Source organism: Lutra lutra, chromosome 12, assembly GCF_902655055.1.
Source record: "Lutra lutra chromosome 12, mLutLut1.2, whole genome shotgun sequence".
NCBI lineage: Eukaryota > Metazoa > Chordata > Mammalia > Carnivora > Mustelidae > Lutra > Lutra lutra.
In genome coordinates, this window is record NC_062289.1 from 72,186,975 (window position 1) to 72,208,882 (window position 21,908).

Below are 21,908 nucleotides of genomic sequence, written 5' to 3' on the forward strand. Positions count from 1 at the left end.
GGATGACTTCTCCACCCTTGCAGATATCCTGCGCTTTGACAACACCTATAGCCTGATGCACGCCAAGAAGGTCAGCTACACCGTGGAGGTGCTGCTCCCAGACAAGGCCTCCGAGGAGAAGCTTCAGGGTCTCTAGGCGAGGAGACCATCCCCAGCGCAGTGAAGACCCCGGCTGCCTCTGTGCCTGTGCTTTTCAACCCCATAGCACTCCCTCCCTGTCCCCTGCCCTCCCAGGCACAGGGGCAGAGCAGGAAGGGGACACCCAGTCCATCAGCCACACTGAGGATTCAGACAGGCTCCTGATCCCCTGTTTGCGGAGACCAAGGACACTAGTCCCGGGATTCACCAACACCTAGCAATCTGGCCTGGGAGCATGTGCCTGTGCCCCGGGCCATGCAGGGAGAGCAAAGCATCAATTCTGAAAGAGCAAGGATGCCCCCGTCTCTGTACCTGGGGACTCAGTGGGTGGGGATAGGGGCAGCTGGAGGTGGCCTGGTGAAAGGATGGAGCCAGCTAAGTGGTGAAGTGGAGGGTCTTGGTTCTGGGAGGGCACCAAGGCCCTTCAGACTTGCCCTCCTGCCTTTGGAGGGAAGATCAGGAATGGAGCATGAGGCCCAGCAGGGATAACCATGGCGAGGACGAGCCATGCCCGGTCACCCAGAGTTAGATGGGTGAAGACTGAGTCTATCAGAATTCTCAGTGACCCTGGCCTCCCTCTCACCACCTGCCATGATCCAGCTGATATTCAGCTTGGGTTCTTTTTGGCTCTGAGGAAGGACCAGGACCATAGCAGAGCTGGAGGGCCATGGAACATGCTGGAATAAAGTAGAATGTGCTGAGTTAGAGCTGCCAGTCCCCAGCGTGCTTATCCTAGACTCTCATTTGCTTCTTGGAGAACCGTCGAGTTTTCTTCCATCTTTGTGTCTCACTAGAGGGACAGCTAAGGGTTGTCTGTCAACAGCCCACTACCCCGCCCCAAATGCGACTCTGTAGCTGGCTGGTGATGGCTGGTGATGGCTCCCACATCCCACAGTCAGGATCATCGTGTGCTTGAATGAGCATCCAGAATGAACCAGCGCAGCCGCTGAGTGGTCAGATGTCCCTGTTAAAGGGGTCCTTGGTGCAAAGGATTAGCATCATGGCTGCCAAGGTATTTACCAGAGGCAGGAAGCCTCAGCTAACACCAACATCCAGGTGCTCTGCAAACAAGAAGCCGGCTTGGGCCCCTTTCTTGCTCTCAGATTCTGTGATTTCATTTTTTTCCAGTTAATAGCTTTCCTGATTTCCCAGGGCCTCTTCTTCCCAGGCAAGAAAACAATGAGGCTTGGGAAGGCAGAGGTCTTCAGGTGACCTATGTGATGTCCTTGGGGCCCCAGACCCTCCACCTGTGGCAGGCTGCATCACCCATGGTCCAGCACACATAGTCTGAAACGGGCTCTGCTGCTATAGAAAGCCAATGAACTCAGAAACACAATTTAAAGCCAAGGCATGGAGGCATGGCTGATCCAACAGCGTAGGAGGAGTTTGACGAGAAAAAATCTGATCCTGCCAGCACCAAGGAGAGAGCCCAGGGCTGCTGGGTGAAAATCATATGACGTCCTTGTGTCCAAGGGGTGCTCCTGCCTCCCCACTGCAACGGGCTCTCCCACCACCACCCTACGGCACGCTGTGGCCACCCTCTGCGGACCCAGAGGCACTTGGGCATTTCAGAGCCATCTTCCTGCAGCACAAGCTAGAGAGGGTGTGGCTGGCTGCGGCTGTAAGCGTCCAGGTCAGGTTTCCCTGGGCCCACCCCATGTCATGATGAGGGAGCTCACAGTGCCTCATTTCAGCCTCACATCCCCAGCCGAAAAACAAGGGGTTCGTGGATTTGAACCTGATCCTTGCTTTTCCAACCACCCACAGCAAATTTCCCACAATGTGTTTGCAGAGCCTTCTCTGGTTTCCTTGCAAGTAGCAGATTGGTCCGTGTACAAGGGTTTAATTTACACAAATATGGGCCGCCTGGGGAGTGGCAAGGAATGGAGGGCTCAGCGGTCGGGTGCGGACACCAGTGACCTTAAATCTCAGAGCTGGTAGAGTGTACTGCGTGTGAACCTGTGAGTACAGTGGTCACCTTGGGAAGTGAGGACAGATGTCCTGTCCGGCAAGGTAGACAGGGAGCTTGTCCTCAACAACTCCATCCCTCACTCGACACCATCACCTCTTTACCAAAAAAAAAAAAAGGGGGAGGGAGGGGAGTAGCCCAGAGAGGGGCTGGCTCCCCTGAGGTTTGTTTCTTCCTTCCAGTCACTCATCAATGTTTATTGAGTGCCCAGCACCAGGCCCTGCAGGCCCTGGGCACACGGGGTGCTGGGCTTACCCCAGTCTGCTGGCAGAAAGCTTACCTGCACCAAGGGAGGCTGAAGTGATTCTCATGGCCATTATCAAGTGGGCGGCTCAGTGGGGCAGGAGCCAAATTCTGCGGGAGTATCCAGCAAAAAACAAAAACAAACAAAAAAAACTGATGGGGTATCAGAAGTGCTTTGCCAAAGGCAGGGACCCCTGAAGGGAAAGCTGAAGGTGTAGGCAAGCCTTCCAGACAGAGGAATGGAGTGAGAACAGGGTGTTTGAAGCTAGAAGAAAGCCAGAAGGGCCCTTGGGTGGCGCTGGAAATGGGTCACCAATGTTTGCTGTTTCTTTGTGAATGACTGTGTACACATTAGGTATATTAGTTAATAAGACTATTTCATAATGGAGGTTACAAAACAGAGATTTGTTGTTTGTCAAGAAAGAATGGCAAAAGCTTGGCAGGAAGCCATGGATCAAAGCTCTTGCTCAAAATGAGGTGATTGGAAATAGCCAGGCCTTCCCTGTCCAGAGGCGTGGAGGCAGGGCCTGCCTTTCCCAGGGCCCATCTCCTAACTGGAATCCTAACAGTATTCCAGGGGAAGCAGGGAAATAAGCTGGGGCAGGGGGGAGGTGTTATGTATAGGGTTTTCGGAGGGCAGTTGGGAAGGCTCTCCTGCCCCTCAAATCTCTAAGTCAGTTCAGCTCACCTTCCAAGATCCCGGGCCAGAAGGGACCCCAGTGTGGGACAATCACAGCTTCACAATCACTAGAGCAAGTCTTCCGCACTCCAGGGCTTGGCAGGCCACAGTATGACCCCTTCCGTGACACCCCGAAACAGACAGGGGTTCTAGCGAGGATGCCAAGGCTCAGTTAGAGGGAGTGCCGCGGCCGAAGGCTCAGTGTCTAATGGCAGGGATGGAGCCAGCACCCAGGTTAGCTGCCAGCAGTGCCCCTGCCCTGCCTTTCAGAGGAGGACAAGGTCAGTGTGGGCAGTTGGGCACCTGCCAGAGAGGGCAAGCCTGGGACAGAGAGGGGCACTGGCCTGGGTCTGAGGAAGCCACCTCTCTGTGGGATGGGACACTGGGCCAGGCTCTTCTCCGTGGGCCAGGACCAAGCTGATGCAGGAAGCATCACGCCCTCTTTACCAAGGAGGGTGAGGCCTGGGGCAGGAAGTGACTTGTCAGGACACCCAACGTAAAGGGGGGAAGGTAGGATGTGAAGAGGGGTTCATCTATCCAGACAGCCCACGTGCTAAATGAGCACATTGGGTGGGCAGGCTTCAGGCTTGGTGACTTTAGAGAGGAGGGGGCCGCCATAGGCTTGGGCGGGGTGGCACTCCGCTGTCTGCGACCTCTGCTCTCAGCCACCAGGGGGCGGTGTTGATAGTACGTCTCTCTCCCTGCCCCAGAAATGTGAACAGGACCCCTCCGGAATCTGGCTGGTGAAGGGTGGATTTGCAGGTGGCTTGAGGCGAAGTTCACTGGGCCCAAGCTCCCTGTGGGCCCATGCGGAGCAGCCGAAAGAGGTGGTCCCACCTGGGTTCAGATCCTGGTTCTGCCCCTCGCTGGTTTTCTCTCTAGATCCCTGTAGACTCCATCCTCCATCCTTTGGCTGCCATAATCCGTTATCTCTTGCTTGGATTATTAGAAAGGTGCCCATGAGTCAGTCTCCCTGTGCCCATTCCTACCGCCTCCCAGGAGGCTCCACGGGGCAGCCAGAAAAAGCCTTTCTGAAATGAAAATCTGATCATCACTTCCTGTGGGAGCCCTTCCCTGGCTCCTCATTTCCTCCCGGGAAAGTTCAGTTTTCACTGGCGGCTTATAAGGCCCTCTGTGACCTGCCTATGACACCCGCATTGCAGCTTCACCCAACGACCTGAACTCACCAATTCATCAGACTCCTTCCTGCCTCCCTGCTTTTACTCATGCTGTACCTTCAGTCTGGGACTCCCTTCCCAGTCTTGCTCTGTGCACCCTCGAGGCTCCCAGAGCCCTCTTTCCCTAGCCAATCCCCCTTCCCCAGTCGCTAGCAGAGTTGGAGTCTCGTCTCCATGCTCTTGTTGCAAGGGGCCCAGTGTTTATCATGAGAGTCATCATCTGTCTCGTGTCTGTCTCTTAGTCCCCACCAGCTACGAGGCCAGGCTACACTCCCCAGATGTTCAATAAAGCCTTGCAAAAAAAAAAAAAATAGATACCATTTACTGAGTGTCTATGCAGGCCTGCTGCCCTTGTGCTGTCTTGTCTGATCTTCATGGCAGGCTTGTCAAATAAATACAGTTGTCCTGGTAATATAGGGGAGGAAAGTAAGGCTTGGAGACATGGTAGTTTGCTCAGTGATGGCATCACGACTGGGATTCAGGATGTCTGACTCCAGAGTGACATGTCTCCCTTGCCCATCCCCCCCAGGTTGGGTCATACCAGGAGCACTGCCAGAAAGCAGAGACTAACAGCATGACTCAGCACCAGGGAGAGACCCAAGTAGAGGGTCAGACAGCCACAGAACAGAGGAGAAGGAACCGGAAAAGATGGGCACACCCAGCTGTGTCCCCGTCCTGAGATGATGGTAGGCCTGACAATAATTATAAAAGCCGACACTAAATAACAATATAGTAATAATAGTAATAATAATAATAAAAGCCAACACTGGCTGGCTCAGTTCATTGGCATGTGACTCTTGATCTCGGGGTCATGAGTTCGAGGCCCACATTGGGTGTAGAGTAAATAAGCATAAAAAAAATAAAATAAAAGCCAACACTATTGATCATTTACCATGTGCCAGGCAGTGAGTGGTTACTGGCTTCTTCTTCTTTTTTTTTTTTTTTTTGGTTACTGGCTTCTAACCAGGGGTTCCAGGGTGTGGTGTGGATGGCCCTATCTGCCCCCCCGCCTTCAGCTCAGGTCATGATCTCGGGGTCCTGGAATTGAGCGCCGTGTCGGTCTCCCTGATCAGTGGGGAGTCTGCCTCTCCCTCTCCTTCTGCTGCTCCCTACTGCTTGTACTTCCTCTCTGTCTCTCTCTCTCAAATAAATAAATAAAATCTTTTTTAAAAAATCAGTCGCATTTCTATACATTAACAGGGAACATTCAAAAAGCAAAATTAAGAAAATAATTTCATTTACATCAGCATCCAACAGAAAAGTACTCAGGTATGACCTTAACTAAAGAAGTGAAAGATTGATATGCTGACAACCACAAAATATTGTTGAAGGAAATTAGAGACTACTAAGTGTAGGTGAAAAGACACCAACACTTAATGCTGTTAAGATGGAAACATTCCCTAAAGTGATCTACCGATTCTGGGCAATCCCCACCCAAATCCCAACTGCCTCTTTTGCAAAAATGAACAAGCCGACCCCAAAGTTCCTGTGGAAATGCAAGGGACTCAGAATAACCCAAACAATCTTGGAAAAGTAGAATGAAGTTAGGGAGGACTTGCATTTCCTGATTTCAGAATTTAATATAAAGACGCAGTCATCAAAACAATGCGGTACAGGTGTAAGGATAGACATACAGATCAGTGGCAAAGAACGGAGAGTCCAAAAATCCACTCATCTGCAGTCAAGTGACTTTCGACATATGTGCAAAGACCGTTCAATGAGAAAAGAATAGTATCTTCAACAAATTACTGCTGGGGGTTGCCTGGGTGGCTCAGTGGGTTAAGCCTCTACCTTCAACTTGGGTCATGATCTCTGGGTCCTAGGATAGAGCCCCGCCCCGGGCTCTCTGCTCAGCATGGAGCCCGCTTCCCCCTTCCCCTCTGCCTGCCTCTCTGCTTACTTATGATCTCTCTCTCTCTCTCTCTGTCAAATAAATAAATAAATAAAATCTAAAAAAAAAAAAAACAAAACAAATACTGCTGGGACAACTCCATTATAACATGGGAAGAAGCCAGTCAGCAAAGACTAGATAATTCTCTTCATATGAAATATCCAGAACAGGGAAATCTATAGAGATAGAAAGTAGTTTTGCAACTGCCAGAGGCTGGAGTAGGGGAGCAGGAAATGGGGAAGGGCTGCTAATGGGTATACAGGGGTTGGTTTTCTGGGGGATGATGAAATGTTCTATAATTAGGTAGTGATGATAGTTGCATAACTTTGTGAATATACTAAAAAGAATCATTGAATTGTACACTTTAAAAGTGGTGAATTTATGACACATGAATTATAACACTTAAATTTTTTTAATTTAAGGAGAAGACAAAACTGCCCAAGAGTAAAGATGAAAAGTAGATTGTCTCAGGGTGCTACCCAGAGGATCATCACAACTCTGGTGGGGCACCCCCAAATTCCCTTCCATCTCCTATTTTCAAGCCATTCCCACCTGACCTTATAGCCCTCTGAACCCTCCCCACTTGCCTCTATCCAACAACGCTCAGCCCGCTCACCCTGTAGTAAGGCTTCTCTTGGGCCCCCTTTGTACTGGCCCAACTAGTTCTGGCATGATCCATCTAGGGGAGTGATGGACAGGAATGTGACCCCACTGGGGCCCAAGTGGCCTGAGTAGCAGCCTTTTCACATTTCCTAGTAACCACCTAGAAGGAGGAGTTCCAGGGTGTGCTGTGGGTGGCCCCATCTGCCCCCCTGCCGTTGTTTGCTTCTGTGGTTGTTACCATGGTCTACTGAGAGTCTGACAAACTAGGAGCTAAACACAATCTGGGGATTTACTGGGAGAAGACATGCATGCAGTGTGGGTGGGGGTTGGGTGCTCTCCTTTGTCAGGGCCTTTGTTTCAAAGGAGGGAAATTAATTCTGCTGGCCTCAAGACACTCCACAGCCCAAGGGGTATGGACCCAGGATTCCCAACACACGATGATGATGATATAGACCATTTATCGAGTACTCAGTATGTTCCAGGCACAACATTAAGCCTTCTGAGGGAAGGCAGGGCTGGGGAGTGGTTCTGGTGCAGGTTCCAGAATCAGACAGGCTTGGGTTCGAATCTTGGCTCCCCATTTCCTGGCTGTGTGACCTCAGAAAATTTTCTTACTCTCTCTGATCTTCCATTTCTTTGCAAAATGGGGATACCCCTACCTGTTTCCAAATGGTCTGATAATGATGTCATGCTCTAAGCAGAGAGGAAATGCTCCACCAATGGGAGATTCTGGGCTCCATGCAGACAGAGACCTAATCCATCTGGTTTACTGCAATATCCCCAGCATTCCCCTCCACATGCTCTTCAGTTTCCCACCTCCACACCTTTGCTCATGCACTTTCCTCTCCATGCTCTTCAGTTTCCCACCTCCACACTTTTGCTCATGCACTTTCCCTCCACCTGGGATGCCCACTCCTCTATTCCAATCTCCATCCTTCTTTTCTTGAAAGTTTGGCTCAAATGCTACCTGCATCCATCCCATTGGGGTGACTTCTGTGCCTGGGTCCTCCCTCTGATAAGGATGGAAGCTCCTGGAGCTGAGACTGTGGGATCATCTAATAGTGCAACAGCAGAGTGCTTAATTGCCTGGGCTCAACTCTGGCTAAGTTGAATTCACTTCTCTATACCTCAGTTTGCTTGTCTATAAAATGGGCTTAACAATGGTGCCTACCCCTAGGGGTGTTCTGAGGTTTAAATGAGGCAATGTATTTAGGATGGGGCTTGGCGTGGAATAAGCCTTCAATAAGTATAATAAACCTACACTGTCCATATGGTAGCCACAACCCACATGGGGTGATTTACAGTAAAATTAATCAAAATTGAATTTAATTCAATTCACACTTGAATTCCTCAGTCTCATTAACCATTTTCCTATATGACTAGTGGCTAGCAAATATGTTGAATAGGACAGCCTAGATACAAGACATCTTTGCAGAAAGTTCTGTTGGCCAATGTTATGAATGATGATGTTGTGTGCACAACAGGTGTTCCCTTCTGGCTCTCCCTGCTCAGCCCCTGATGTCCCTAGAAATAACTGGGGCACCTTACATGAAAAGGATGAGGGAGAGAAAGGAGACTGGTGGGAAATAGGAAGGATTAGGGGCTAATGAAAGGGCAGTGGAGGAACCTAATCTCCACCTGCTCCCAGCCTGGCCAGAAGTAGGTGTGGATAGCAGCTAGGGGCTTTGCAGAAAGAGGATGGAATGTGAAGTGGGATGGGGTTGAGGTGTGGAGTTACCTAATTGCTTCTGAGTGCGCCTGGCAGGTGCCTCAGATTGAGGGAGATGGCTAACAATGCCCCTCTTCTCCTTGTGGGCCAGATTCTATCAGGGGCCCAGAGCAAGGAAGATATCCAGCACTAACCAAAGTCAGCTAGCCCAAAGAGGTCCCAAGATAGGGCACCTGGGTGGCTCAGTCGGTCGAGCAACTGCCTTCAGCTCAGGCATGATCTGCAAGTCTCAGGATCGAGTCCCACATCGGGCTCCAAGCTCCATGGGGAGTCTGCTTCTCCCTCTGACCTTCTCTCTTCCCATGCTCTCTCTCACTCTCTCTCTCTCTCTCAAATAAATAAATAAAATCTAAAAAAAAAATTAAAAAGAAAAAAGAAGTCCCAAGATAGCCCAGGGATGGGGACATAGGATGCCCACAGACAGGGAACCTGGGAGAGCCCTGGACAGAGTGTCTTGAGCTAGTCCAGGGGTTGTTTCAGTCCCCACGGACCCCATTAAATCATGAAGATATGGCCACACAGGCATGGTGTGCTCTCAAGCAGATGTGGCCCTGGTTCCTTCTCTTAGATAGTCGTTGACAACGTGGCCTCTGCTCTACTGTAGTTTCTGACAGCTGGACAAGAATAATCCCTTAGATGTGATGACCCTTGACAGTCCATATGTCTCCTTAGATCTTCCCTCCAACTGCACAAGGACAGGGCAAGCACTGGTAATCCCATTCCATAAATGAGGCAAGTGACTCTCAGAGATGTCCTCTTGAAAGGGAGGTCTCATAGGGGAATGGGGAGCCAGGCCAGGCCTTGTAGGCAGGTCTAATGGTGGGATATCAGGCAGCATGACAGAAATCAAAGGACAGGAAAATCTGGGCTTCCTTCATCACCTTGCATACTTGGTGGACACCCCTCACTAATCAGGTGTTTAAAAACCCAAGAAATATTAAAAAAAAATCCAAAAAAAAACAAGAAACACCCTCACTACCCCAAGACCATCCTTATGCCCCACCTCTTCCTTAGGGCCCAGGGAATGTGGGATCTCAAAAAAAGACCCTCATGTCCTCATGATCTCAGCGATGAGAAAGCAGGCAACAAGGTGGAGGTGCTCAGCCCTTCCCCGTATTGAAGGTGCAGGGTCAGCATCACATGATAGGACTTGAAAGACACCAGGAAAAGTAGTGGCAGCCCAGTAGAAAAAACAGACCTTCAGCAAGGACACAGCCTGTCTCTTCTTGAACATGGACACTTGGTACAAAAGGCTGTGAGTTTCCCACCCCCAACAAACTAAACGAACTCTGCTAGCTTGAACAAGTCCCCGAGTCTTACCAGTCAGAGCTGGGTTTAGGGGGCGCCATTTGCAGAATGCTAGGTATGGGGTCTCTTCATTAAGGAGATGGGAGATGGATGATGGGAAAGAAAGGGTGCCTGCAGGGGGCTGTCTTCATTCCTCCTGAAATCCCCCCTTTCTCTGGAAGCCTGGGAGCATGGGTGGGGATTTGAAAGGCACTCAGCCTGGGCTCCAAAGCCCTCTGGCATGCTCTCCTGTGCCTCCCTGCCCCCAGACCTGTCTCAGAGCCAAGCACGGGACCTCACTTAATCCCAGTTATGTAATATGCAATCCAACAGTTGGCCAAGGAGGAGGTGCCTGGAGCCACACCCAGAAGTGGGGGCAAAAGGCCCCAGCTGGGTAGGGTCACAGATGAGGCTTGGTTTCTGCCTGGAGTGGCCCCCACTCCTCCAGCCTCACCCAGACACCATGAGTGGCCGAGTCGGAGACCTGAGCCCCAAGCAGGCAGAGACCCTGGTCAAGGTGAGAGCCCCTTTCCTTGAGCCCCAGAAGAAAAGGGCAGAGGAGAGGGGGGAGGGGGTGGCCGGAACCCTGCCCCACTCTGTTGGCTTAGTGTGTTTTTGACATTTTCTCTTTACTGTCACCTTACCTAGGGTCATGTTCCACAGCAGCCAGTGATATCAGCTCTGTCCAGGGCAGGGGTTGAGGGAAAAGTACCACATCCAAACAGTAATAGTGTGTGTGCCAGATCAAACTTGACTTCTTTTGTGGGAGACAGTATCAGAGAGCTTTACCGACAGCTGACCCCACCCCAGCCATTCCTCCCAGGCCCCTTCGGTGGAACCCGAGGATGCTAATGGTTTGCCCTCTAACTCTGTTTCCCCTCCTTCCTGAGGACTTTGAAAGATAACCTGTCTGTAAGGGTGAGTGGTCAGCCCCACAGCCAATGGGGAGGAGAATATGCAATCACTAACCACGCTTTTGTAGAAGATGGGATGAAAAAAGGCAGAAGCCTTGGCAGGCTAATACACGGAAAGAACTATGAATGCACTCATACTCCAATCCTCTTACCCACCCACCCACACAGTCAGTCATTTATCCTTTTTTCTTCTATCCTCCCACCCCACCCACCCAACCATCCATCCATCCCTCCTTCTGTCTCTTCACCCACCAATCTCTCTTTCCTCTATTCCCCCATCTCTCCCTCCTTCCATCCACTGATTTCTCCATTCTTTTTCCATCCACCCACCCACTCAACCATCCAAGCATTCATCCATCCATCCTTCTTTCTATCCATTTACTCAGGATCTATCCTTCCTTCCATTCATCTGCCTGTCTACCCATATACCTGTCTCTCATCCTATCCATCTGTCCACCCATCCTTCCATCGTCATGGGCCAGACTGCATGTGAAAGAGAAGTGATGATGAAAACAATTATTGAGTCTGGGGGCCAAGGTTCAGTGCAAAAGCCACTTTAACCAGCATCTCCCTTCCCAGTTCCGAGAAAATGTGCAGGACGTGTTGCCCGCCCTGCCCAATCCTGATGACTATTTCCTTCTGCGCTGGCTCCGAGGTGAGGGCAGAGGTGGGGGAGACCAGGGTGAGGGGCAGTGAGAGGGGCCTGGTCCTAACCGCTCCAGAACAACTCATGGCTCTCAGGATCCAATCACACCGTCTTGCTTCACATGCTCAGATCCAGGAGAGGGGAGGGTCCTACCCAGGAGGAAGGAAGAAAGGTCCTACCCAGGCTCCTAGTGCCATGCATAGCTCCTCACAGTCCAGGACCAGGACAAAGTGACTACAAGGCAGCCTCTCTCCTGCCTCACACCTTCCTTCCATCTTCACACAGCTCGGAATTTCGACCTGCAGAAATCAGAGGCCATGCTCCGCAAGGTGAGACCTTTCTAACCATGGTTGATAGGGGATCTGGGTTGATGGAGATCTGGGAAGTGTTTTGTGGGGCGCAATCCACACCTCCAGCTCCCATCTCCATCCCCTCCCTGGAGGTGCTGGGAGCCCAGCGGGGTCTTACCTCTCCTCTCCCTTTCAGTATATGGAGTTCCGGAAGTCCATGGACATTGACCACATCCTTGATTGGCAGCCTCCAGAGGTGAGCCAACCCTTCCCCCAACACCCCAGTCTTTTACAAACATAACATTCAAGCAGCCTCTGGGTCACTGGAGAACACGAGTGAAGGGCTGCAAGCCTGAGAGGCCCGTGGAACTGCCTGCAGGCCTCCAAGCACCTCTCCTCTAATAAATATGAACATTTCCTGGGTGCTTATGAGGTCCTGGCCTGAGTTAAAACTTTAACTGCATGAATTTACTTAGTCATCACAACTCAGTGAAGTGGGTACAACTGTCCCCGTTTTACAGATGAGGAGACTGAGGCCCAGCAAAGGTTAAGCATGCTACCCAAAGTCCCACAGCCTCAGCGTCGAGCTGGGATTTGAATTCACATGAAACTGGCTCTTCATCACCACAGATAGCTTGTGCCTCTGAGCCCTCACCCCTAGGGCCTTGATCAAAGCATCCTGTCTGTGCAGGAAAGAAATTTAGCCCACCAAGTTGCTGGAGAGAACAGTCCCACCACTAGCACTCTTAGTAAAGCAATGGCCATAGTTTCATTTGTAGAGCGTGAGTTCTGGGCCAGGCACTGTGCTTTGCCAATATGATCCTGGGGACTTTCCCTAAGGGAGGGATTAACCAAACCATTTTACAGAAGAGAAGTGGAATGGGACTCGGGAAGGGACTGTCAGTTTTTCAAGGATGCACAGCAAGGACGCAGTGGTGTCTCTATTTGGACCAAATATATTGACCTTCAGAATCCGTGTTTTCCATCACTAAGCTCAACTTTTCCATTAAGAAAAGTTAATGGAGGGGCGCCTGGGTGGCTCAGTGGGTTAAAGCCTCTGCCTTCGGCTCAGGTCATGATCTCAGAGTCCTGAGATCGAGCCCCACATTGGGATCTCTGCTCAGCAGGGAGCCTGCTTCCTCCTCTCTCTCTGCCTGCCTCTCTGCCTACTTGTAATCTCTGTCAAATAAATAAATAAAATCTTTAAAAAAAAAAGAAAGAAAAGTTAATGGAAAGGGACATGGGAGATGTTGGGGGACAGAATTAAGGAGCCAAGAGGCCTTCAGCCAGACCCAGCTGATGCCTGGCTTTGCCATGTACTCTCTACAAGCAAGGCATCCCCCCCAGGGTCCCTTAGTTTTCTCACCTGGACAATAGTGCCATCCTTCAGGGAAGGGGCAGTGCTTATACCTTGCTGTGTGCAGGCTTGGGTCATCCAGGTCAGCCAAGTATGGGGGTCTCTGGAGAAGTGCATAATGCCAAGTTCCGTGTATCTTTCCATGCCCAGGTGATCCAGAAGTATATGCCTGGTGGCCTGTGTGGCTATGACCGGGATGGCTGCCCGGTGTGGTACGACATCATTGGGCCACTTGACCCAAAGGGCCTGCTCTTCTCGGTCACCAAGCAAGACCTGCTTAAGACCAAGATGAGGGACTGCGAGCGCATTCTGCATGAGTGTGACCTGCAGACAGAGCGGGTAAGGCCCAAGCTGAGTGGGGCGGGCAGCTGGGTGCAGGTGAGGCTGCCAGGGGACAGAGTCCCAAGATCACACTGTGCTCTCTGCTGTCACAGTCAGAGGACTCTGGGGTCAAACCATCTCAGCAGCTCTGCTGCTTCCTAGCTGTGTGGTCTTGGAGAGTCATGTCTCTTCTCTAAGCTTGTTCCTCACCTACAAAACAATAATAATAATAAACAATGGTTGCAAAGATTAAATGAGATAATGCAAATGTGTGGCCCAGCACACAGAGCCTCATGCATATTTCTCAACAATGTTAGTTACTTTTATTCCTTCTGAGTCTGCTGTTCCTTCTGTTCAGATAACTCTATCCCCCAGTGCATCGCTACCTCCCACATGTCCCTTGGCTCTCTCCCTTCTATTGTTCAGGTCCCAAACTTAGATGTCTCCTTCTCTGAGGTCCCTGTCTGGGTTAACATGTGTCCCTGCAGCTCCTGTGCTGTTTACTTGCAGCACTTACCTCGGGACTTATAGCAACCTAGTTGTTTGTCAGTCTCTCCAAGCAGAATGTGAAGCCTTTGAGCACAAGAATATTATAGGTTATACTCTCCATGTCTGGCACAAAACAGGTGTTTAATAAATATCAATTGGGAGGGTGCCTGGGTGGCTTAGTGGGTTGAGCCTCTGCTTCAGCTCAGGTCATGATCTCAGGGTCCTGGGATTGAGCCCTGTGTTGGGCTCTCTGCTCAGTGGAGAGCCTGCTTTCTGCTCTCTCTCTCTGCCTACTTGTGATCTCTCTCTCTTTCAAAAAATAAATAAAATCTTTAAAAAAATAAATATCAATTGGACTAACTGAGGGATGAGTGGATGATTGAATTGTAGTATGAATGGATGGATGGGTGGGTCAATTAATGGATGGATGGACAAATGGATAGATGGACAGATGATAAATGGATAATGCATGATGGATGGATGGATAGTTAGATAGATGGATGGATGGGTAGGTGGATGTGTGGGTAAATGCATTCAGTTTTGTCCATTTGTTCCTCTGAGGACAGAGTAGGGGGCTGGTAGAATCACTGAGGGGTCAAATGCTAGGGTCACCATGTCCCAAGTTCTGAGCCTGCACCCTGAATCTTGGTACTAGTCTTCGCTTTCATCCTTGCAGCTGGGGAAGAAGATTGAGACCATTGTGATGATATTTGACTGTGAGGGCCTAGGACTGAAGCACTTCTGGAAACCTCTGGTGGAAGTGTACCAAGAGGTGAGGAGAAGGCCCCATGGGTGACTCCTGCTTTCCTTAATGATGAGCTTGGTCTGCTGTGACCTTGTTGCTCACTCAGAGCCAGGATTTGGTAAAAGGTGGTGGACTTTCTGGGCTCTGGCACTGCAACGCAGGACCCAAAGGGCCTTAATGTGTTTCCCAAAAGGCCTCAGAGTCAACACTGTACTGAGACCCTAGAGGCCACCCTCTGCCAAATCTTCCTAGCTCTGTCATCCCAAGCTCTGTGACTCCAGCAAGTCACTTCATGCCTCCATGCTTCAGTTTCCTCGCCTACAAAATGGGGATACCGGTATTCTGCATTTCAAAGGGATATAGGGATATTCCAGTGGGTTGATATATAAAATGTGTACACAGTGCTTGGAAAATTGTGAACATTTAATCAACAATAGTTATTATTATTGCTATACTACTATTACTATAAGATTTACTCTGAAAATGATTATTATTAGAGTGTGGTTGTAAAAGTCTGAAGTGAGAAACTCTCCTCCGGAGGCCAGTGGAGGTGATGGAAATAAAGGAAACCCTCCTTAGTCCTTTGGACACTCCAGAAGGGAGATTGCAAAGGCAATGGGGTAGGAGAAGATGAGATGTGGTCTCTGATGGGGTCTTTCTTGGTTCCACAGTTCTTTGGCCTCCTTGAAGAGAATTACCCGGAGACCCTGAAGTTCATGCTCATTGTGAAAGGTGTGTGACAAATGACTTCACTTTTTTGTGCCTCAGTTTCCTCATTTGTACCCTAGAAACAATAAAAGTGCCTTCTTCCCTGGGTAGTAGTGAGGCAGGTTGGTTGCTTGGCTGCATGCAAGTCACTTAGAATGCCTGGAATAAAGTTAGTGTTCCATAAATAGTAATTTCTGTGGTTGGCCTTACTGCAAGAAGAGGCAGTTCTAATACTAGCTCTTCCAGGAATCCTCTCTCATTTCTCCCACCTGTGTTGATCTCTCCATTGCCAAAATGCCTGTGACACTGAAAGCTGGAGCAGCCAAGTCTGGCCTTTCCTGTCTGCTGCCTTCTGGAGGTCTCTAGTTGTCTTGTGTGTGTTCATCCTGGTTTTTTTCCTCAGTTGTTCTGCCCAAATGGATATTTGATGGTTGGTTGGTTAATTGGTTGGTTGGTTGATTATTTGTTTAGTTGGTTGTCTAGTTTATTGGCCAGTTGGCTGGCTGTCTAGATGAATGACTGGTGGTTAGTTGGAGAGTTAGTTGGTCAGTTAATTGATTGGTTGATTGGTTGGTTTGTTGGATAGTTGTTGGCTTGGTTGACTGAGGGACCAGCTAGCATTTTGGTTAGTTGGGTAGGTGATTAGCAAGTTAGCAGATTGGTTAGTCGACTGGCCAATTTGTCATTTAGCTGAAACTTGGATGGTTGGCTGGCTGCAGAAGGCAAGTGGCTGTGTTGTTAGTTGGTTGCTTAATAGGCTGATGGGTTTTCTGGTTGGCTGATTTGTTAGTTTGCTGTTATGACTATTTGGTAGGTTGGCTGACTAGTTGGTAGTCTGATTGGTGGCCTGATTAGAAGGCAAATTGATGGGCCATTTTCTTGCTTGGTTGATTGGATGATTGACTGGGTGGCTGGTTAGTTGGCTGCTTGTTGTCTGGCTGACCAATTGTGGGGATGGTTTGGCAAGTGCCGGACATTTTCCAATTCATGAATCCTCCATATTATTGGCTATGACTATTACGGAGAGAGTGTCACAATGGAATAATTTTTTTCTCCATTATCTTTGTATCTCTCCAGCTACCAAACTGTTCCCTGTGGGCTACAACCTCATGAAGCCCTTCCTGAGTGAAGACACACGCAGAAAAATTATAGTATTGGGAAGTAAGTAATTCTAGCTCTATTCCCTGAGCACTGTGCCACCTGGAGTCAGACATTCCTTCTCAAAAGTAAAGTGAAATATATTTTACACTATAGAGTCTACCCAGTTGTCTCTGCTGTATTCCATGTCCTTGGTGACTGAGGCCTCACACCTTCTCCTTATTAGTTTCAGTTTGGTTGATAGTCAACCTCTGGGCTATAGGCCTCATTTTCCTTTCAATGCTTATCACCTCAGTGCTTCTAAAGGCAATGTGAATTGAGTAGGATAAGGAAGAAGAGCAGGAAATGGAAGAGGAGATGTGATTCAGGGAAGGAAGTGTCAATGAGAAGGGACTGGATAAGTGAATAATAATGCATCTATTTGATGAATTACTAGAAAACCATAAAAGATGATTTGATACCAAGGGAAATGTTATTAAGTTTTTAAAAGCAGATTATAAAGTGGAGTGGATAGTATCATCTTCCTTGTAAAAACAAAAATATATTACTGGAAGAAAATGAAACAAAATGTTGATTTGTGGATGGCAAGAAATCAAGCGTTTTGTTTTTTTTTTACTTTTTGTATTTTTCCTGTTTTCTAAAGTTTTATAATAACATGTATTACTTTTATAAGTAGAAAAAAATCATTATTTTTAAAAATGATAAGGAGGGGCGCCTGGTGGCTCAGTGGGTTAAGACTCTGCCTTCGGCTCAGGTCATGATCTCAGGGTCCTGGGATCAAGCCCCACATCGGGTTCCCTGCTCAGTGGGTAGCCTGCTTCCCCCTCTATCTCTGCCTGCTGCTCTGCCTACTTGTGATCTCTCTCTCTGTCAAATAAATAAATAAATAAAATCTTTTTAAAAATTAAAATGATAAGGAAAGAGAGAAAGAAGAGAAATAGTTATTAAACTCAAGCCAATGACCTTGAACTTGGAGCAACCTCTTGCAAGCAGAATGGTCAGATCATCAAATCAGGAGATCTAAGAATCTGGGAAGGTAGAGTCTTACAAATCCTTGCCTTCTTTCTCTTCCTGATCCTTGAGTCTCTGCCTCTGCCCAGTTCCACAGGGATAGGGAGCTAAGTGGATCACAAGGTAGCCCCCCAAATCCTGTAGCAGTGTGGGTAATGCCACACTCCAGGTACAAGTCTGGGGCTCTGTCCTACTGGTGGCACACAGGGCCCTGTGTGTTTGGCCCTCATGTGCCAAGCATTATGGTCTTTGCTTTTATCCCACTTTTATCCCACTGGAGGCTTTTATCCCACTGGAGGCAACCCCATGGCCACAGTGGGGTTGGGGGTGGGTAGGGGAGATAGCCTGGATTGTCATAAGACCCAGAATGCTTAGAGTTTTGCACAGGGCATGAAGAACAGTAATGAGCATTATGGCTTTAGTGATTAAGCAGCACAGAAAGGGAAGGTCTATTCAAAGGCCCAGGGCTATTCATTCCCCACCAAGAGGTCTGTCTTGAGTATGCCATCTATATGCTGTATGGCCGCCAACAAGATTTTTTACTTCAAAGGCTTTAAAGTCTCCTTGAGACAATTAGATGATTCTTATCTTCACTACTCAGGACTGGAAGACCCTAAAAAATGTGCAAACCCATCAGCTCAGAGGAAACATTTTTCCATAGCAATACAATGCTGGATGACACTTCCTACAGCCCAAGGCCTGAGAGACTGGGGAATTGGTCTTTGTAACCTAGTCCCTGTAGGGTTTTCCCCAAGCTTGGGCCCCTCCCCAGTGGGAGTGGAGGGCTGACAAGTCCCCTCCATGCTTTAACCCCTCTGCCCACAGGCAACTGGAAGGAAGGTTTGCTGAAACTCATCAGTCCCGAGGAACTGCCTGCTCAGTTTGGAGGGACTCTGACTGACCCAGATGGGAACCCCAAATGTTTAACTAAGGTACAAAGAATCCCAGACAGGAGAGAGGAGAGGAGTAGAGCTGAGTTCCTTTCTCACCCACTCATTCATTCCACAAATTCTCCATAGAAATGGAGAGACCCCTGTGAGACAGGTACTGAGCTAGACAGTCCCAGCCTCACTATCACCGGTCTCTCAGCAGCTGTGCAGGCAAACAAGAAATGAGGAAAATTTGACTCTGAGGGATGAACTGGAAGGGGAAGTTTCCAGAGAAGGTTTTGACCCTGGAGGGTCAGGGAAGTCTTTCTGGTGGCAGGTGGTGGGAAGGTGGCAGTGGCAGAGGACAGGGTGAGCAGCATACTTCCAGAAGATGGTGAAAGCATCTCAGGCAGAAGAAACAGCATGAATTCAACAGCACAAGCAATGCCATGGTCAAAAGAGTGAAGCAAGCTCATTTCTCTGTGTCTGCAGATCAACTATGGTGGGGAGATCCCCAAGTCCATGTACGTGCGGGACCAAGTGAAGACTCAGTATGAGCACTCAGTGCAAATCAATCGTGGCTCTTCACACCAGGTGGAATATGAAATTCTGTTCCCAGGCTGTGTCCTCAGGTAAGGGCCAGGACACCAACCCATTTCTGGCTGGTCTTACACCCTCAGGGTCCCACAAGAATGAACAGAACTTATCCCCCTCCCGCCCACCCAGGTGGCAGTTCTCCTCTGATGGTGCAGACATTGGTTTTGGGGTCTTCCTGAAGACCAAGATGGGGGAGCGGCAGCGAGCTGGGGAAATGACAGAAGTACTCCCCAGCCAGCGTTACAATGCCCACATGGTGCCTGAGGATGGGAGCCTCACCTGCGCAGAAGCCGGTGTCTGTAAGTCTACCCTGGCTGGGCCTCAGCTCTGGAAGGCTGGAGCCACCTGTCCCATGGTTTACAGGAGGAAACAGAGGGGCAATGACTCCCCCTACCCCAGGAATATACAGCCTAGGTTAGTGTAATTCATTCACACAGTTGATCATTCAGACTACACTCTCAGGCATTTAGTACACACCAAAAGCTAGTGACACACATGCCTTGAAAAGGCTGAGAGTACTTGGGCCACAGGACACAGACAAGGGACAATAAGGCATTTCCCAGGCAGAAACTGGGGTTCTGAGAAGTAAGTCAACTTATCCAGAGCCACACAGCTGAGTGTGATGTCAGGGTCCCACCTCAGTTTCATGGTAGTTGCATAACCCCAGGCAAAGCTTACCAATCTGGACGCTTGGTTTGTTCATCTGTGAGGCAGAGGTTACAACCTCTGCCTCTTGGGTGGTTGTGAGGAAGTAGAAGGTATACACTGGTCTCACTTTATCCAAGGGGGCTGGGAGGTCTTTGACATTCCCAGCTGCCCTCCCATCCCCACCAACCCCTATCATGCAAGTGTCCAGGTGTGGAGATAATGGGACGCAGTGGCCATTGTCCTCATTGCCAACTGGTGCAACTGAAGTCAGGCTGGGCATGCTCCAAGAGGAGGTCAGTGTCTGTTTACAGACATGGCTTTAGAGTGACAGTTCCCATGGGAAAGGGAAAAGGAGTGGTGGGAACTTGGCCCAGCTTAGTTAACATAGCAGGTAGAAACAGAGCCTGTCCTCCCTCCTGTAGCTGGGGTAGAGACATGGGGAATGTGAAGCCAGGCCTAACTACCCATCTGTCCATCTGTCCCCCCAGATGTCCTGCGCTTTGACAACACCTATAGCTTTGTCCATGCCAAGAAGGTCAGCTTTACGGTGGAAGTGCTGCTCCCAGACGAAGGCATGCAGAAGTATGACAAAGAACTTACCCCTATCTAGGCAGCTCCCTCACTTCTCTGAGACCCCAGACACTCTCCTTTTTCTATATATATCCTGCCACTCTTCCTTCCCTCAGAAACTGATCACTAGTCTTCTTGACTCTGTGAGATTAGTCAGTAAAGAAAGAGCTGCCTTGAGGAAGACTTATGTGCTGTGGTCAGATCAGGAAAGGCACAGTTTTTGAAGGATGCCAAGATTGCATAAGAGAAGGAAGAAAGGTGAAAGCAAGAAGTGACGTCACTGAAACCCAATGAATTCTTACCTTTTGTCTTCACTTCTCTTAAGGCATTTGTGTGTGTTCAAACTTCTATGCTATGAGCTATGAGCCACTTGGGTTACAAATGCATCTAAATTCTTTTTTACTTCTACTCCTTATACAGTAGATGCTCAATATATACTTGTGAATTTGAATGAAGGTAGTGAGCAGGGTAATTCACGGGCGTATATTTCAGCACCTCGGACAGAGGCCAGGCCCAGGATGCAGACCCAGGTGATCCAGCCCCCTGGTTTCTGGGAGTGGCTGCCCCCTCGGGTAGGTAGGAGAGGCCTCCATAAGACTTTGTCTGACTCCCGCCACATAGCTTTCCCAACCCATCACTCCCACCTGTACCCACTTCCCTTGGAACTCACACCTTATATTTTAAGCAATTAAAGAAACTTTACTGAAAGCAAAAGAGGTCCTATCTGGCTCTGGCTGCTGCCTGTTGATAACAATTTAAAAGTCTAGGCTATCATTTGATGAGTGCTTTCTTGCACACCACACATGGTGCCAAGTGCTTTATGAGCGTGGCTCATTTCACTCTCAAACCTCCCCCGGGGGCCACTTCTCATGGTCATCTTATGGATAAGAAAAGTAAGGCTCAAAGAGGTAAAGTCACCTCCAACATTAGTTCTTAAGTGGCAGATTCAAGCCCTAGGGTTTGTTTATTCTTTACTCCAAAGACATTGTTTTTAATTGTCTATAATTCCACTTCCTCAGACCCTACTTTCACAAAGGAAACAAAGAATGTTTTTGTTATTTGTCCTAGATCTTCCAGTAGAAGTGCCCTGGGTGTCATCCTCTCCAATCCCAGTTTGTGGACAAAGTATGTGTTATGTCCATTGGGCAGCTGGGGCAATAGAGACCCCCAATGCTCAATTGTATGTTGTTAGTCCAAGGAGATTCACAGCAAAATGGACTAGGCCTTTGCCTCTAAGCCGTGTATCCTGTCCACTGTTCACATGGCTTCTGAAAAGCATGACCTCCTGACACCCACCATGGCCCTGGGTGACTGAGGGGGAAGTCACATCTCCAGGACATTCCTGCTCCATCCAAGCCAGGGACACAGAGACACTGGCTTGAGCCCTAGGACCTCTGGCCAGGAGGTACCGAATTACACAGAGAAGGTGGATAGGTGGGAACCAAAGGCTGACTGGTCCTTGGGAATGAGCTGCCCAGGACCAAGGCTGCTGAAGTGAGCCAGAGTGGAAGGCCTGTCTCCAAAACCAATCAAGCAAGTGTTCAGCAATGCCTCACACTTTCCATCTGCACTTATGGGCACAAGATTTTATCTCCATCTTATAGATGGGAACCTGAGATCTCAGAAGGCACTGGCCTGGTTTCCTTTGGCCTATGGGTGGGAGAAATAGCCGTGAAGTTAGGGCCACCCTCCCCCACCTGCTCACTCACACCAAATTCACACTACTGTAGCAATTTGCCAGATGTGGGGAAGGTGAGGAGGAGAGAGTTGTCAGATTTATGGGGGGAAGATGCAATATTTGGAATGTACTTAAAATTTATTGTTTATCTGAAATTAAAACTTAATGGGGCATCCTGTATTTTATCTGTCTACCCTTCAAATGAGGGAGAGAGGAGGTAGAAGCAGGGAAGAAAGGGAAGAGGAGGATG

General features: G+C 49.1%; 1 protein-coding gene across 3 annotated transcripts in view; it reads left to right on the forward strand.

The window, feature by feature from the left end:
* Window positions 1–20,694, forward strand: part of LOC125082104 (SEC14-like protein 3) — a 32,224-nt gene extending 11,530 nt beyond the window's left edge. The window contains exons 1-12 of one of the 3 annotated variants that reach the window (XM_047697311.1): window positions 10,103–10,234; window positions 11,211–11,286; window positions 11,563–11,606; window positions 11,764–11,823; window positions 13,075–13,263; window positions 14,411–14,506; window positions 15,151–15,211; window positions 16,265–16,348; window positions 18,122–18,228; window positions 18,658–18,797; window positions 18,892–19,061; window positions 19,899–20,694. In XM_047697311.1, the coding sequence (XP_047553267.1) occupies window positions 10,124–10,234; window positions 11,211–11,286; window positions 11,563–11,606; window positions 11,764–11,823; window positions 13,075–13,263; window positions 14,411–14,506; window positions 15,151–15,211; window positions 16,265–16,348; window positions 18,122–18,228; window positions 18,658–18,797; window positions 18,892–19,061; window positions 19,899–20,020 (1,260 nt within the window). In that variant the 5' untranslated portion in view covers window positions 10,103–10,123 and the 3' untranslated portion in view covers window positions 20,021–20,694. Of the gene's footprint in view, window positions 1–23; window positions 869–10,102; window positions 10,235–11,210; window positions 11,287–11,562; window positions 11,607–11,763; window positions 11,824–13,074; window positions 13,264–14,410; window positions 14,507–15,150; window positions 15,212–16,264; window positions 16,349–18,121; window positions 18,229–18,657; window positions 18,798–18,891; window positions 19,062–19,898 lie in introns of those variants that run through there. The other 2 variants (XM_047697312.1, XM_047697313.1) reach the window with 2 other exon arrangements.
* The last annotated feature ends 1,214 nt before the right edge of the window (window positions 20,695–21,908 follow it).